The sequence below is a fragment of the Nanorana parkeri genome, unplaced genomic scaffold (genome assembly GCF_000935625.1).
Source record: "Nanorana parkeri isolate BGI_ZX_2015 unplaced genomic scaffold, ASM93562v1 scaffold331, whole genome shotgun sequence".
NCBI classification, from domain to species: domain Eukaryota; kingdom Metazoa; phylum Chordata; class Amphibia; order Anura; family Dicroglossidae; genus Nanorana; species Nanorana parkeri.
Window position 1 is genome coordinate 883,835 of NW_017306599.1, and position 14,023 is coordinate 897,857.

General features: G+C 41.1%; 1 protein-coding gene across 2 annotated transcripts in view; it reads right to left on the reverse strand.

The window, feature by feature from the left end:
- CUX2 (cut like homeobox 2) overlaps positions 1-14,023 on the reverse strand; it is a 337,894-nt gene that overhangs the window by 11,627 nt on the left and 312,244 nt on the right. For both annotated transcript variants that reach the window (XM_018558332.1, XM_018558333.1), the window contains 5 exons: positions 12,752-12,800; positions 12,560-12,656; positions 9,431-10,066; positions 7,549-7,650; positions 4,638-5,410 (listed from right to left, as the gene is read on the reverse strand). In XM_018558332.1, coding sequence (XP_018413834.1) covers positions 4,638-5,410; positions 7,549-7,650; positions 9,431-10,066; positions 12,560-12,656; positions 12,752-12,800 — 1,657 coding nt within the window. The remainder of the gene's footprint in view (positions 1-4,637; positions 5,411-7,548; positions 7,651-9,430; positions 10,067-12,559; positions 12,657-12,751; positions 12,801-14,023) is intronic.

The window sequence follows — 14,023 nt, forward strand, 5'->3', positions numbered from 1 at the left end:
AAGGCTCGCAGTATTCTTGGAGTGCATGGCACTACATGTAATGAAGGAAGTACCACCCACCATTGCCCCTAAGGACGAAAAAGGGCATGTGATCAGCCTGAAGACTGCAGGGAAAAGGTATGTTTAAGTATATGTATGTACATATATTATTATTTAGAAAAATAGTGGTGGAGGGGTATGTATTGTTATAAATATATTGTTATATTGGTGGTCATTGAGAATACCTCCGTTACATTGGCGGTCAGTGAGAATACCTTCGTTATATTGCTGGTCAGTGTGAATACCTCTGTTACATTGGCAATCAGTGTGAATACCTTCTTTATATTGGTGGTCAGTGAGAATACCTGTGTTATGTTGGTGGTCATTGTGAATACCTCTGTTATATTGCTGGTCAGTGTGAATACATTAGAGGAGTAATGTATTTTATTTAGGACATTCTGTTACTTAGTGAACAACAGAATCATTCTGTACATTATAAGGTCTATTATTGTGATCTTATAAAATGCTACGCTGTTCATCTAAATATTTTATCACATTCAGGCTCACGATACAGTCTGCCTCACTGCAACGTCATAACAAGTGTTAATGAGCATGTATAGTGCAAATCAAATTCAGACTAAAGCAAATTTTTTTTTCTCCGTATCTCTGTAGGTTGGACTCAGTGTGAATACCTCCGTTACATTGCTGGTCAGTGTGAATACCTCTGTTACATTTGTGGTCAGCAAGAATACCTCTATATTATTTCTGCTCAGTGTGAATACCTCCGTTACAGTGGCGGTCAGTGAGAATGCCTCCGTTACATTTGTGGTTAGTGAGAATACCTCCGTTACATTGGCAGTCAGTGTGAATACCTCTGTTACATTTCTGATCAGTGTGAATACCTCCGTTACATTTCTGGTCAGTGTGAATACCTTTGTTACATTGACCATCAGTGTGAATACCTCTGTTACATTGCTGGTCAGTGTGAATACCTCTATTACATTGCTGGTCAGTGTGAATATCTCCGTTAAATTGTTGGTCAGTGTATATACTTCTGTTACATTGACGGGCAGTGTATATACTTCTGTTACATTGGTGGGCAGTGTATATACCTCCTTTACATCTGCGGTCAGTGTAAGGCCTCCTAACATTTTATTACACAGAATTTTTGCCACCATCAACCTATCAGCAACCACAATGTATATCGCAGGATTAATCGGGACACAAGATTTTTGATATACTGTATATTGTATATAAAATGTGTTTGGTCGATTCTACAGTTGACGAAATTGCAAGCAGAAAAACATGAAAAGTGAATGTGAATGTGAAATTACAAAGTGACGCCAGTGATGTAATACACAAAACTTCTGGGTCCAGTGGTCAGAGGAGAGATTAGCAGCTAGGAGTGTGTTGATCTCCCTCCAAACCAAAAGGGACAGTGGAGCGGGGGCGGGCACACTCGGTAGCACCGTACAAGTGATTCGTTGGCTGTGTAGCCACGTGATCGCTTGTATATGAAACAGCCATTTCCAGCTGTTTTTAAATAGCTGCAGCAGTCGTGATCTTGGTAAACTGCTTAAGAGTGCTGTCGTTTATCTACATTAGCTGGTCCTGAAGCAGTTAAACATCAGTGTAAGGTCACTTGTTATCTGCTGTTGTGCTTTCTTTAGTGAAGATCTATAGGGGGGTGTCCTTGTATTGGGGCGCTCCATGGCAATGGACCTGGGGTGTCAATACCTGTGGCTATACATATAGGGCTTCAGTAGATGATGGTCATTCTTTTCCCAAATGCTAGATATATTCAGTGTGAGCTGTAACATGGACATCTTCGTTATGCTTTCTAGAGTGGTGGACTTTGGGCTGTCTTTGTATTGGAGTGCTCCACAGTAAACTATTTGGGGTGTCATTGCTGGTGGCTTCACATATAGGGCACAAGTAGCTGATGGGTCTTCCTGTTTTCGAAATGCTTCCGAAATAATTGGTTTGACCTGTTACATGGATATCACCGATCTCCTATTGGTTTTGGAGTGCTGCTTTATTGGATGTCTATGCAAGGCTAGCGCTACCATGAGGCTGCATAGGCCTGAGGGTGCCGGGGGGGCTGAAAAATGCACCTTTGCCTGTGTAGGCAAAAATCCTTGCATCAGCCCTGGGGCTAGGCAGTTGTTTTTGCCATAATGAACCATGTCTGTAGTGTTTTGACTTTTGACACACCTGCATTATTAGTTGTAATCTAGTTGTGCAGGACTGTCTGTACTGAAAAAGGGTTAACTACATCAAGGCATTGTATGTTATTGCACTCTTTGAAAAAACTGTTCCTCAGCCTGTCCCTCTATCTGCAAGCGGCTATCTATTCAAGGCAATAGAAGCAGGCACATTGAGTCTGGTGTATAATCCTGCGCCAATGAAACAACAACAAAAACAACTATTTTTCATTATGCTGTGTGAATGGGAACACATAACAAACGTATAGTGGGGGATTCTAAAATTTGACTGCAAAGTGGAAATACACTATAAACAAAAATGCAACAGTTTTTTATTACTTTTCTTTCTCCATACAAGTCAATGGGAGAGAAGGTTGATGCAGCTTGGAAGGAGTTTAGTTGGAAGCCAGAAGCAGGTCAACTGCACATGTGAAATTTTTAGCAAGATACTGTTGCATATAGTTAAAGCAGAACTTTTAACCCGCAATGCAAGGGTTAAGTGCTCGTTTGTGTCTAGGTGCTAAAAAAAAATCTACCTGCTCATTTGCTGCAGCGATGGTATGTCTCTTGGCGTCCTTGTGTCCTATACTGCATAGAACGTAATGGCTCAATGATTCTTAGACCACAGCAGAGGGGAAGAAGAGGCTCCAGGGACCAGTCTAAGACCAAGGCGGCTCCAAGGATCAGGTGAGTATAACTTTGTTTTAGCATCTAGACACAAATGAGCACCACATCCTCTATATTTAGACCATTGTGGGCCGTGCGTTTCCAATTAACAAGAAAGACACTATGGGGTCTATTCACTAAGAAAGACACTATGGGGTCTATTCACTAAGCTGCCGTAGGCAGCCGAGTGAATGACCGACCTAAAGCGAAGTGAGCCGAACGCTGTTCGGCTATTCACTTCAGGCTGGTATGGCTGATTTCAGCCGTATATCGGCTGAAATCAGCCGTACATCGGGTGGCTTCACGTGGCTTTGGGTCTCGCCAAACATGCTGAGCATGTTCGGCCGACCCGAAGCGCAGGAGGAGTTCCACTCAGCCGATCCAACATCTGGATCAGCTAAGCCGAACCTCCGGCAGGCTACTCACTGTTATTTCGGTCTATTCTTATAGATGCCGAACAGCAGTGAGTGAATAACCGAATGCCGCTGAACGGCATTCGGCTCGTTAAAAGTAAAAAAAAAATGAATAGAAAACGATTGTGCGAAGCTAGCAATGACAGGCGGTTTCTATTTTTATTGGCCGGCGGTTCTGCTGTCTTCAAAAAAAAACAAATTTATTTATTTTTTTCTATTCTGACATCGCTCCGTTTTAGAATAAGAAAAAAAAAAGCAGTGTTTCTCTCCTGGGCAGAAGCAGGCTGTCGGCCGGCCAGCTTCGGCTTTCAGCGCGGTTCAGCCGAGCCGATGCATATGCGTTCGGCTCAACTGAGCCGCTCGGCTAAGTTCGGGAGCTGTACGGGCTATAGTGAATAGCCTGTACAGCAGCCCTTCGGTTCTACTGAACCGAAGGGGTCCGGGGGCCGAAGCTAGCCGAAGGATCGGCCGAAGCTACGGCTAGATCCTTCGGGCTGCTTCGTGAATAGACCCCTATGTTTCAAAGCACAGATTTGCAATACAAAATGTCAGCTAAGATATGTCAGCTTTAGTCCTCTCTGAACATTTTTTTTACATATTATGAAAGTGAACCAATGCTTTGGAATATTTCACATTTTTCACATGTACTATTTATTCTTGAACTGTATATGTACAAATACAGCAACAAGCAGACACTGAGAACCAGGCATAAGAAATTCTAAAGCATGCAACATCAGGGTTTTTTTGTGCTTGATCACGCTGGTACGCTGCAACAGCACCTCTAGGCATAGCCCTGTGCACTGAGAGTGGCTAAAGGGGTTGTCTGATGACAGTCCCATTCAGCTCTACCCCTTTTCTCGACCCGGATGTGATATGCTTTTAGAGGAGACGGAGAGAGGATCTCTCATCATCATTAGACAACCCAATACACCTACATGGCCGCTGTGTTGCCATAGTGACCTCACCCAGGAGAACACCAGCACTTCTACTGAGACAAAAAAACCCTGGCTAACACACCATACAAAGAAAACTTAAATGGCTCAAAGGATCAGTCCACCCAAAAGCAAAATTCCAGCTCAGATGGAGTCTCGTGGGATGTTAGTAACCTGCAGGATTTATAAATCCCATGGGGACTCTAAAGATTAACCCCCATCCGAATTTGTTACTAGTTCTGCCCTCCAATCTCTTTACAGTCACATGCAGCAGCTGTATTCCCACATCTCTTGTTGAATGCTATTAAGTATAAATATATTAAAAAACAAATAAAAGTGGTACCCCTTTATATTGGCTGCAGCAGGTGCGCAGAGCTGAAACATTAGTTTTTGGTTGGACTGATTTTTTTTTGTTTGTTTTTTATTACTCAGAACAGAAATACCTTTTCTCCAAAGATTCTCTGACAGATGCCATTTTTGGCCAGTTTTTCTTTAACCTGTCTTGTGAGATCCAGCGTGTCTACCTCCCGGTACATGTACAGCTCATACTGCTCCGGGGTCAGAGGGGGCACCGTGGGCTTGAGGTTTCTTGGAACGTATGTAGGGTAGTATGAAAGCTGACTGATATTCTGATTTTCCAGGCTTCCAGCCTCTGTTTTCACTTCAATTATCTTGTGCGCCTCTTCCCCAGCTGATATATCTTCCTCATTGTTAACATTCTCCCCATTATCTCCTCTCTTCCAAGCTCGCCCATTCACTATACTGGAGTAACTTGATGATGATGAAGATAAAGAGGGAGACACAGAGGTATACGGATGGCTCAGGACGTTCTTCTCAGATGCCCAGTGCTGTTCAAAGTATGATCCAGCATCACCTATCTCTGACTTCACTTTGCGGATGATGTTTTGTACAAAAGCTGCTGGAGACAGGACACTCAGTGGAGTTTGTGTGGAGCTTGTGCTGGCAGGGAGAGTGCTCTCCTCCTGTTTAATGTAGATATGAGGGGCTATGTGTGTTGTAGGAGTGAGAACTGGACGCTCAATAGGCGGTGTGGGAATGGACCTGTGGCTACTTCCTGACTCGATTTCCAGCAGTGCCTGCTGCTGTGCCTGCATCTCACGCCTAGCCTGCTCCAAGATACTTTTTATTGCATCCTCCGAACTGTTATTAGCGCTGGAAGTTGATGATAAGGGAACACTCGAACCTTTTGTTTCACCTTCATAAAAAGAAAAGAAAGATTAGTATGATTACCCAATGGAAAGCTAAAGATTTCTTGTCTAAACCTCATAAAACTGTCATATAGTTATGATCTATTTTATATTGGGTAAAATGCTATGCATTTGTTAGCGTATACGAGAAAGAGCCTCGTTTTCTTTACATTTAATTTGCTCTCATAAGGCTTCTTATTCAGTTTCATATAAGATTCTCAGAAAGCAGTATTTCATTTTCTCCTCCATAAATGTGCACACAGTTAAGTCCTATTCATAAATAATGACCCGTCCATTAGGAGGTAGTAGAAGTGTCAGTTCTTATTAATGAGTTGATGATTTTATGATAGGAAGCTGCAGAGTGGAAACAGGAATTATTAACAGATGTGATGCTGTAACTCAGAAACGGCCCTCAGTATTATTTAAAGGGAATGATGACTTTGGTTTACATTAACAGTAATGCAATCAGCTTCCATTAAGCCTAACCTCACTAATGTCATATCCCACTTGTATCAGGGAAGCAATTAAATGACCTGTTATGAACTGCGCACATTTATTACTTGACACGTCTATGTTACTGAATCATTGCCTGGCAGTCTGTAGGCTGCACAATTATATGTACAAAAATATAACACATCTTGTAACCCAAAACCAACTAATGGTTAACCATTGTTATTCAGAACTGAAACGGAAAAGGTTTGTACGTTTTTTGACATTTACAGATGAGCTCAACTGGTGCAATCCCCTCACTTGATCCTCCTCAAAACTTCCATCACCAGATTACTCTGCTTGTGATCGCTGTGTGGCAGAAGCTATTACTATTTAAATCAACAGGGAAATGTGACATAGAATGACTACAGAAAATTATTAATATGGGATCTGAAATGAATAAACCAAAATATCAGAGGTAATAATACTCCAAACCCCATCTATCCCAAAACTGCTCTCAGATATCCTTTATTTGCAAAATATTCCTGATTTAGTTAGAATTGTAGAGGCGCTTTCACTGACACTTATGATCTTATCTATCTATCTATCTATCTATCTATCTATCTATCTATCTATCTATCTATCTATCTATCTATCTTTTTCCTGTTTAAACCCAAACAAAACATGACCGCAGACACATACAGCAGGTGGCAGCATAACACTTTTTTTGTACAACTTCAGAAAAAACGAGAAAGTACTTTGTTTGCGATTTGCTGAATTGTTCACAAAGGCCCAGTCTGGAAAACAAAACAAATGCTTTTGTTGTGGCCTTGCCACAAGTGACTTTGTACGGTCACCTGATGCAGGTTCAAAAAAGACATCTCTCATGCTCAGTAAGCTTTTAAAGTTTGCAAATTCACTAAACTCTTAGTTCTGCTATGAATAGCCAAACAAATTGTATTGTAATGCAATGCACCCAACCAGACGTACTGTATACCTGTGTAACATTGTAATTAACACTGGTGAGAGATTCAGGGTCCCTTAGCATCATTCCAGAATACTAAGAAGATGTGAGTGACAAATACACAAAATTGCATGGTTTACATCTCTTTTATTGGACTACCTGTAGTAAATCTCTATATAAGCACTGGATGAAATCAGAAAGAGGACTGTCCTCCCCCAGCATTAGTCCATATAAGTAATCATTACTGATAATCATTGTTATATGATATGACATTTAAAGCTACAGAGCCATGACCATGCAGGAGAACATCTACTTTGCATTTCCCAATAAGGACCAAGAACTATGAGCCTGCCATGATCTTATTATTAAAGATTTGGAATGATATGTAGCCCCTCATAACCTTTTGTGAGGTGGCTACTAGACATTTAGTGATTGCCAGGGCTGTAGTCAGCCTGGCTGGATTATAGTGGCATTTATCTGGTTAATTCCAGGTGTCTGGCATTGACTGTACCCCCCTGGGTGGAGTGTGACTCTGCTATATTGTGGCAATGAGTGACATTGTAAGTGTATGTACAGTGCAGCAACCAATCAGTGAGTTTCTCTCAATCAGTGTTGCGTGCTGGGATAAGGTACATATACTTTTACATTTACTGTTTATCTGTGTTCTATTTTTCAAAAAGTTCTGTTTCATTTTTGCTAGACTGGCAGGTTCCCTGTCAAAATGAAAACAGTTGTCATTATTGGCAGACTTACCGCCTTTCTGAGACTGAATCTCTTTTTTTGCTTGCTCTAGAATATTTTTGATAGCATCATCTGAGCCAGATTCTGGAGTCCGTATTCTAGGTGTGATGCTTCCTAAATCGTAACAACAGCATAAAGTTAATACAGTGAATAGTTATACAATTGCTCTACATCTATCGAACCATCATGAGTTGATTCTTTCCCATAATCCCCTGGTATCACACACACACACACACACACACACACAATAAAGTACTCCATAATCATGTAACATGTTCTGTTTCTGTCCATGGACAAATTCAGATGAATGTTTGCAAACATGATAATGGAAATTTTCCTTTTGTCATGTATAATATTACTTAGACTATATGAAGGTGCACTCATTAGTATCCATGCAAAAGAAGTTATTCTTTTATTATTTCTTATACTCTTAAATGTGTATACTCTTCAAATGCAACCATCCAGCTCCATCCACAAAAAAAAGGCCGGATTGACACCATTAACACAGTACTACCAATGTAAAGACTTATTTGTTTTTTTTCAAAATTGCCCAAACATATTTTTTAAAAGCTTGTCACCTTGAATCGAAGATACCAGTTTCAATGCATTGCTGACTGTACACCAAAACACTGACTTCCCCTATATGTGTAACCGCTTGGCTGATCGATTCTGTATCAAGCTTTATACAAATATATGACACAATGTAATAGAACAGAAAACAATGAGGCCGAAAGCATAAACACAGGTGTGTGGGGTGGAGAATGTCTTAAAGTGACATTAAACCCTCAGATTTTTTAACATAAACCAATACTGTAATGTGTGCCTTACTGTAATCCATGGTTGTTTCCCTTCTCTTTGCTGCTCTTCCTTTTAAATCCGTATCTCTTCTCATGCTGGGCAGAACTTCTGTTTTGCAGCAGACTGCCTTGTCTCTGGAATGGATACATGGTGTCTGTGTGCAGGTTCACAACCTGAGCCAGCACTACAGGAAGAGGCACTCAGCTGCAAAGGGAAGTTCTCCCCCAGCATGAGAAGAGATGAGGATTTAAAAGGAAGAGCAGCAAAGAGAAGGGAAACAATCATGGATTACAGTAAGGCACACATTACAGTATTGGTTTATGTTAAAAAATCTGAGGGTTTAATGTCACTTTAAGAGGTAAGGATAACAAGATTTATATTACATATACAAAGCAACTGATGTCTTTCTATTATAAAGCCGGGGAGCTATTTATTAGTTACGACTAGGCTGTTCTGTGATTTACAGCCCTACCGCTGATTAGAATAATGCTGCCATAGATACGAACAGTAATATGTAAGTGTCTAGGGCAGAACAATCCCCACCAAGCAATCTACTTTAGCAGACCGTGGACACTAGCATGACCTCACTGACTATCCATATTCAGAATTTGACCGTAAAACATTTTAACCATTTCTGCAGAAATCACTTTTAGCCCAAACTTTATTTTATAATTGATTATAAGGGGAGAAGAATTGGAACCTCTGTCAAGATTTTACTGCTGTTTGTAGTCCCATCGGGGGACTCTTATTTCACAGTGATCACAAATAAATATTTTTTTATTGGTGTCTGTGTTGGAGAGATTTCTTCTACCTTTTTGTGTGGACACAGGGACAGGAAGTAAGGGGAAATCTTTGACTAGGGACAAAATACAATGAAATCTGACACTGAGGTCCTAGCCCTTGTGAACTCTATACCAAAGTGAAAACAACATTTCTCTCAAAATTCCTCATCTTTAAAAAAGAAATTACACCCATGAGCATTATCACCCCCATACAATTCTGTGTTGTGTGCATTAAAAGATGACTGTGGATATCTTCTGGCATTCAGCTTTGGCAGGTAGTGTCAGTGCACATATACTGTGCTTAATCCACTTACCTCTTTGTCGCACCTGTATAGTTCTGAGTGCTAGGACATTTTGCTCATCTGAAATAAACTGCTTCATCTTAATGAAGGGCTCCTTCCCCTTTACAGTAAGTTTTCGCCAAGGCTTGGGACGGGCCAGAATCTCACTTACTGAGCCCTGAGAGAGCCCCAAAACATAGTGGCCAAATACACGCTGTCCAATGTTATGTTTCAGCAGCTGTTCCTTCACCTGGAAAGCAATTTCAGATGTATCTAGATGCTCATCTTCCACCGAGCTGGAATTGGTCCCTTCGGAGTGATCACTAAGTGGGCTAGGCTCATGATTACCAGTTGAGTGGTGATTGTTGGGGAGTGCACTGGCCCTTATTGTATAAAAAGAAGATGGATAACTAAGTGCTGCGTTGTTTTCAGTCTTGAGTAATGGTGAAGCAACCTGATTTTTATGCATGGGATCTGCTGCTAATTGTTCGTTATTGGAGCAACCAGTGGATGGGCAAGAGGTCCTTTGAGCTCTGCTTGATAAGGATGCTTCCAGCATAGACTGAGCAGGGCTGGGTGTTGAATGTCCATCTCTGTTCAGTGGGGATGCAGAGTATGGTCTTTCAGCTGGTACAGGATCTTTTGTAGCATCTTGGGAATGATCTTCCTCTAGAAACGATGACAGAAAGAAAACACAAGACTATAGATTCTTATAAAATACAAATAGAACTTAAAAATTAAATATATTAGCCAATTGGTCATTTACAGGTTAAGAAGCAGGCCTTAACTCCAGTCACTAAGTAGCATATTTCAAGTACAGCAATTATGAAGAAATCTATCTTAATCTGCAATCTATTTTCTCAGCTGCACACTGCTCACTAAGAAAAGTGGCGGAAATGTTTCTGCAAATGTCAGCTCATTTTGCAGGTCAGCTGAGCACACCTGGCTATACACTAGCAGATCCAGCTTGCCCTGACCATGAGGCAGCCTGATCTCATTATTAGAATGGGTTGTGAATCCTAATGACTGAAAATAAAAAAGTCTAACAATTGAGTTTCAATGGTGAACTAAGAGTTAATCATGAAAACAACAGAAATTTCTGTACATAGTCTGTGTACAACAACCAAGACCTACAACATGGTAATTGCACAATAGCATCTACTATTCTACTGGTCTATCTGTTACCCTCTTTTCTGCTGATTAGTTGATCTTAGGCATATTAGACTCAAGGTGTCTATACACTTTACAACCCTCACAAGACTTTTGTCTTGCGAGGGTTGTAAAGTACTTCAAAAAACGTATGATCTGCCCATCTTGGACAGGCAGATCGTACTTGCGAGCATCGCAAGCCCGCCCCCCTGAGGGGCGGGCTTACGATGACTGCAATGAGGGGCGGGCTTACGATGACTGCAAACGGGCTGTGTGCGCGTGCGCACACCGGCCCGTTTGGCAGTTGTCGAACCAACAGGCCACTAACTCGCCGAGAATCGTACGATTCCCGGCGGGTTTTCTAGCCTGCTGGTTCGACGGAAGACATGCAACCGTACAGTAGAAACGGTCGCACGCCTTCCATACACTGCACGATTCTCGTACGATCGCGGGATTTCCCGCAATTCTCGTACGAGAATCGTGCAGTGTATGGGCACCTTTAGAACAATCAAGACAAGTATATCTAACCCTGTTGCCAGATCATTCATTTTGACAATAATCTTCCTATAAGATTACACTGAGTGGTCAGTTTATTATGACCACCTGATGTCTGTAGGCAAATTAGCTATAATTTCGCGCTGAAGTTGCTAGAGGGCCAGACAATTATAAATAGTGAAGCAGGTTGTTTACCACGACAGTAGAAGTGATTTTTTTTCTGAAGATACGGGTAAACAATGCGATTTAACAGCTTTTGAACGTGGGATGATTGTTGGCGCGAGCCATGGAGCGAGTATCAGCAAAACAGCAGAATTCATTAAATGTTCAAGAGGGGCTCATTGTTAAAGTGTTTAAAGATTGGGCTATCAGCCGAAAATCTGGGTCTGAACGTGCGAATTGTGGCCGTCAGCGACTAGTCAATGTTATGGCAGAACTGAGAGTGGCAAGACTGGTACAAGACAACAGAAGGGCAACAGTGCAGTGTCCGATTCCTTGCACCACCTTTCAACATCTCGTGGAGTCACGAGGCGGCCCAACGAAGTCAGCTAGTGGTGTCATCTCGTGGCCCAACGAATTACTGATGGGGTAGTCATAATAATCTGGCCACTCAGTGTATATGTGCATTTAATGTATTTTAGGTATGTTATTTACCTATAGAAGCCTCCCTTGTGTAGACAAAAGTCTACTTGGATATGATGTCAGCAGCCCCAGCAGACTCCCTAAGCGCAAGTGGCCGGAGCCAGTCGTAAGCTGGCTCCGCCCAGCTGTCAGAAGCAGGCTGTCGGCCGGCCGCTCGGCCAGCTTCGTCTTTCAGCGCGGCTCAGCCGAGCCGAGGCATATGCGTTCCGCTCTACTGAGCCGCTCGGCCACATTCTGGAGCTGTACGGGCTATAGTGAATAGCCCGTACAGCACCCCTTCGGTTCTAGTGAACCGAAGGGGTCCTGGGGCTGGAGCTAGCCGAAGGATTGGCCGAAGCTACGGCTAGATCCTTCCGCAGCTTCGTGAATAGACCCCATAGTGAAGATATGTTCACTTTGAATTCCCAATCATGTGCAAATGAATAAAGAAAACAAGATTTTTGCCTTGCATATGATAGGATGATTGAAGTGAACACGGCTTTACTTTATTCAAAAAGCTAAAAAAACATTCTTGGTTTCTTAAGCAAATTGACCGCCAGGGTTCACCAGCGTTAGCGATATAGTACTTGAGATACACTAGTAGATGACACCTACAATCTGAGCTAAGTGAACATTCATTTTGTAGAGAGGACATTTTCTACTCAAACGTTAACTACAATGTCTTTCAAATTAAAGTTTTGGTGGATTATCTCTAGTGGATCTTTAGCTGTAATGTCTGAAGTATCTGTCTGACCCACAGAATATCTAACTACTCTGCTTAAGTTGACAGCAGGTGTGCACTGAGATAGCATGCAGTTAGGTTTGCATCATTTATACATGACAAATTCATATGTATGTGTGAGCTACTCACAACCATGACATAACTTGATTACTTACCACAGCTTGGCAACCCTTCTTTTCCTAATAGGTAACTCTGCGATGGGTAATATACTTCTTTTTTGATTGGTAGGCTAGTCTCTACCTTGGAGGATTCCTGTAATTCATAAAATCACATTTAAAAAAAAAAAAGTCTACTAACTCTGTTAGCCTGTAAATACACACGTGTGACATTTACTGAAAATTACTAACCACTGCAAGATCACAGCTGGCAGAGGCAGACTTCATAGCTTTCAGAATGCTGTAAAATAAGGAAAAGTGAAAGAATCAACATAATATGCAACAGTTCTGCTTTCTTCCAATGATCAGTTTTTATAACTTGGCTTTAATCTGTAAGTGGAGTGATTATTATTGTCTGAAACTGTCACTGTGCGGTGGATAATCTAATCCATCAGCACAATGACATTTGTTCCACAGGCTAATGCTTTAGTGCCAGTCTCTAGGGCCCAGGCTGAAGCGCTTGTCACAGACTCCCTCTGGATTTCAGACACAACTGCCGAGCAAAGCGATGATCCTACACAAGTCTTGGCTGACTGTCAAGAGTGCTGCCCTGCAATCCCTAATAAATGTGATCTCAGGAATCCTATGGGATCTAGGCACTTTATAGTCTGTGATCAGAGCTTCCTTTGAAATCAATCAAACTCTATTAGCCCGCTGTAGATTTACAGTGATAAGGAGTTTATCAGACACATATGATGTTATTTAAACAAACTGCAATCCCATATAATATTTCAACTGCACAAGTGCCCAGACTATGTTCATGAAACACCTCAGCAGCTCTCACACCTGTACACCTCCTATGGAGCAGAGCAATTTTCAAATTTCTTCTATGGGCTTATTCATTCAGCAATATATTTTTCACTACTTAAGATAAAGTAATACACATATTATTATAGAACAATCAAGGCTTTCTTTTGGTAGCACTGTCTTGCAAAAATATTTTATTTTTTATGCAATCTATACACATAAATTTTGTTCCAAGATTCGTCTCATGACAGTAAAATTATGATTCTGGTACAAAACATTGCAAAGTTATTTACAAATATAATAAAGGCTTTTTTTATTTTTGAACTTTTTTTTTTTTTTTTTTTTAAATTAATGAACAAAACAAAAATGGAAGAAAAGTCTACATTTTAGGTGGTTAATAAAATCTGAATCAAAGATTAATCAGCAGGGGAGATGGGAAAATATTTAATGAGCGCTGATTGGGAGTACATTAAGGGTTAATATGGGGTTAAAAAGAAAAACAATGATTTAAACTTGTTTACTTGTTAGGTTGCTTTAACTGATATCATATTCAGATTGAAGCTCATCCCTTTGAACTGCAGATGAATGAGACTGAGTAGATTGCAAAAGTAACAATGTTACTTTGTATCTTCTGTATGAACATTATTCATGTGCTGTTATGTTATTTATGTCAGATGGTCCATTTTTTGACAACAGCAGTCTCTAAAAGTGCTGTAT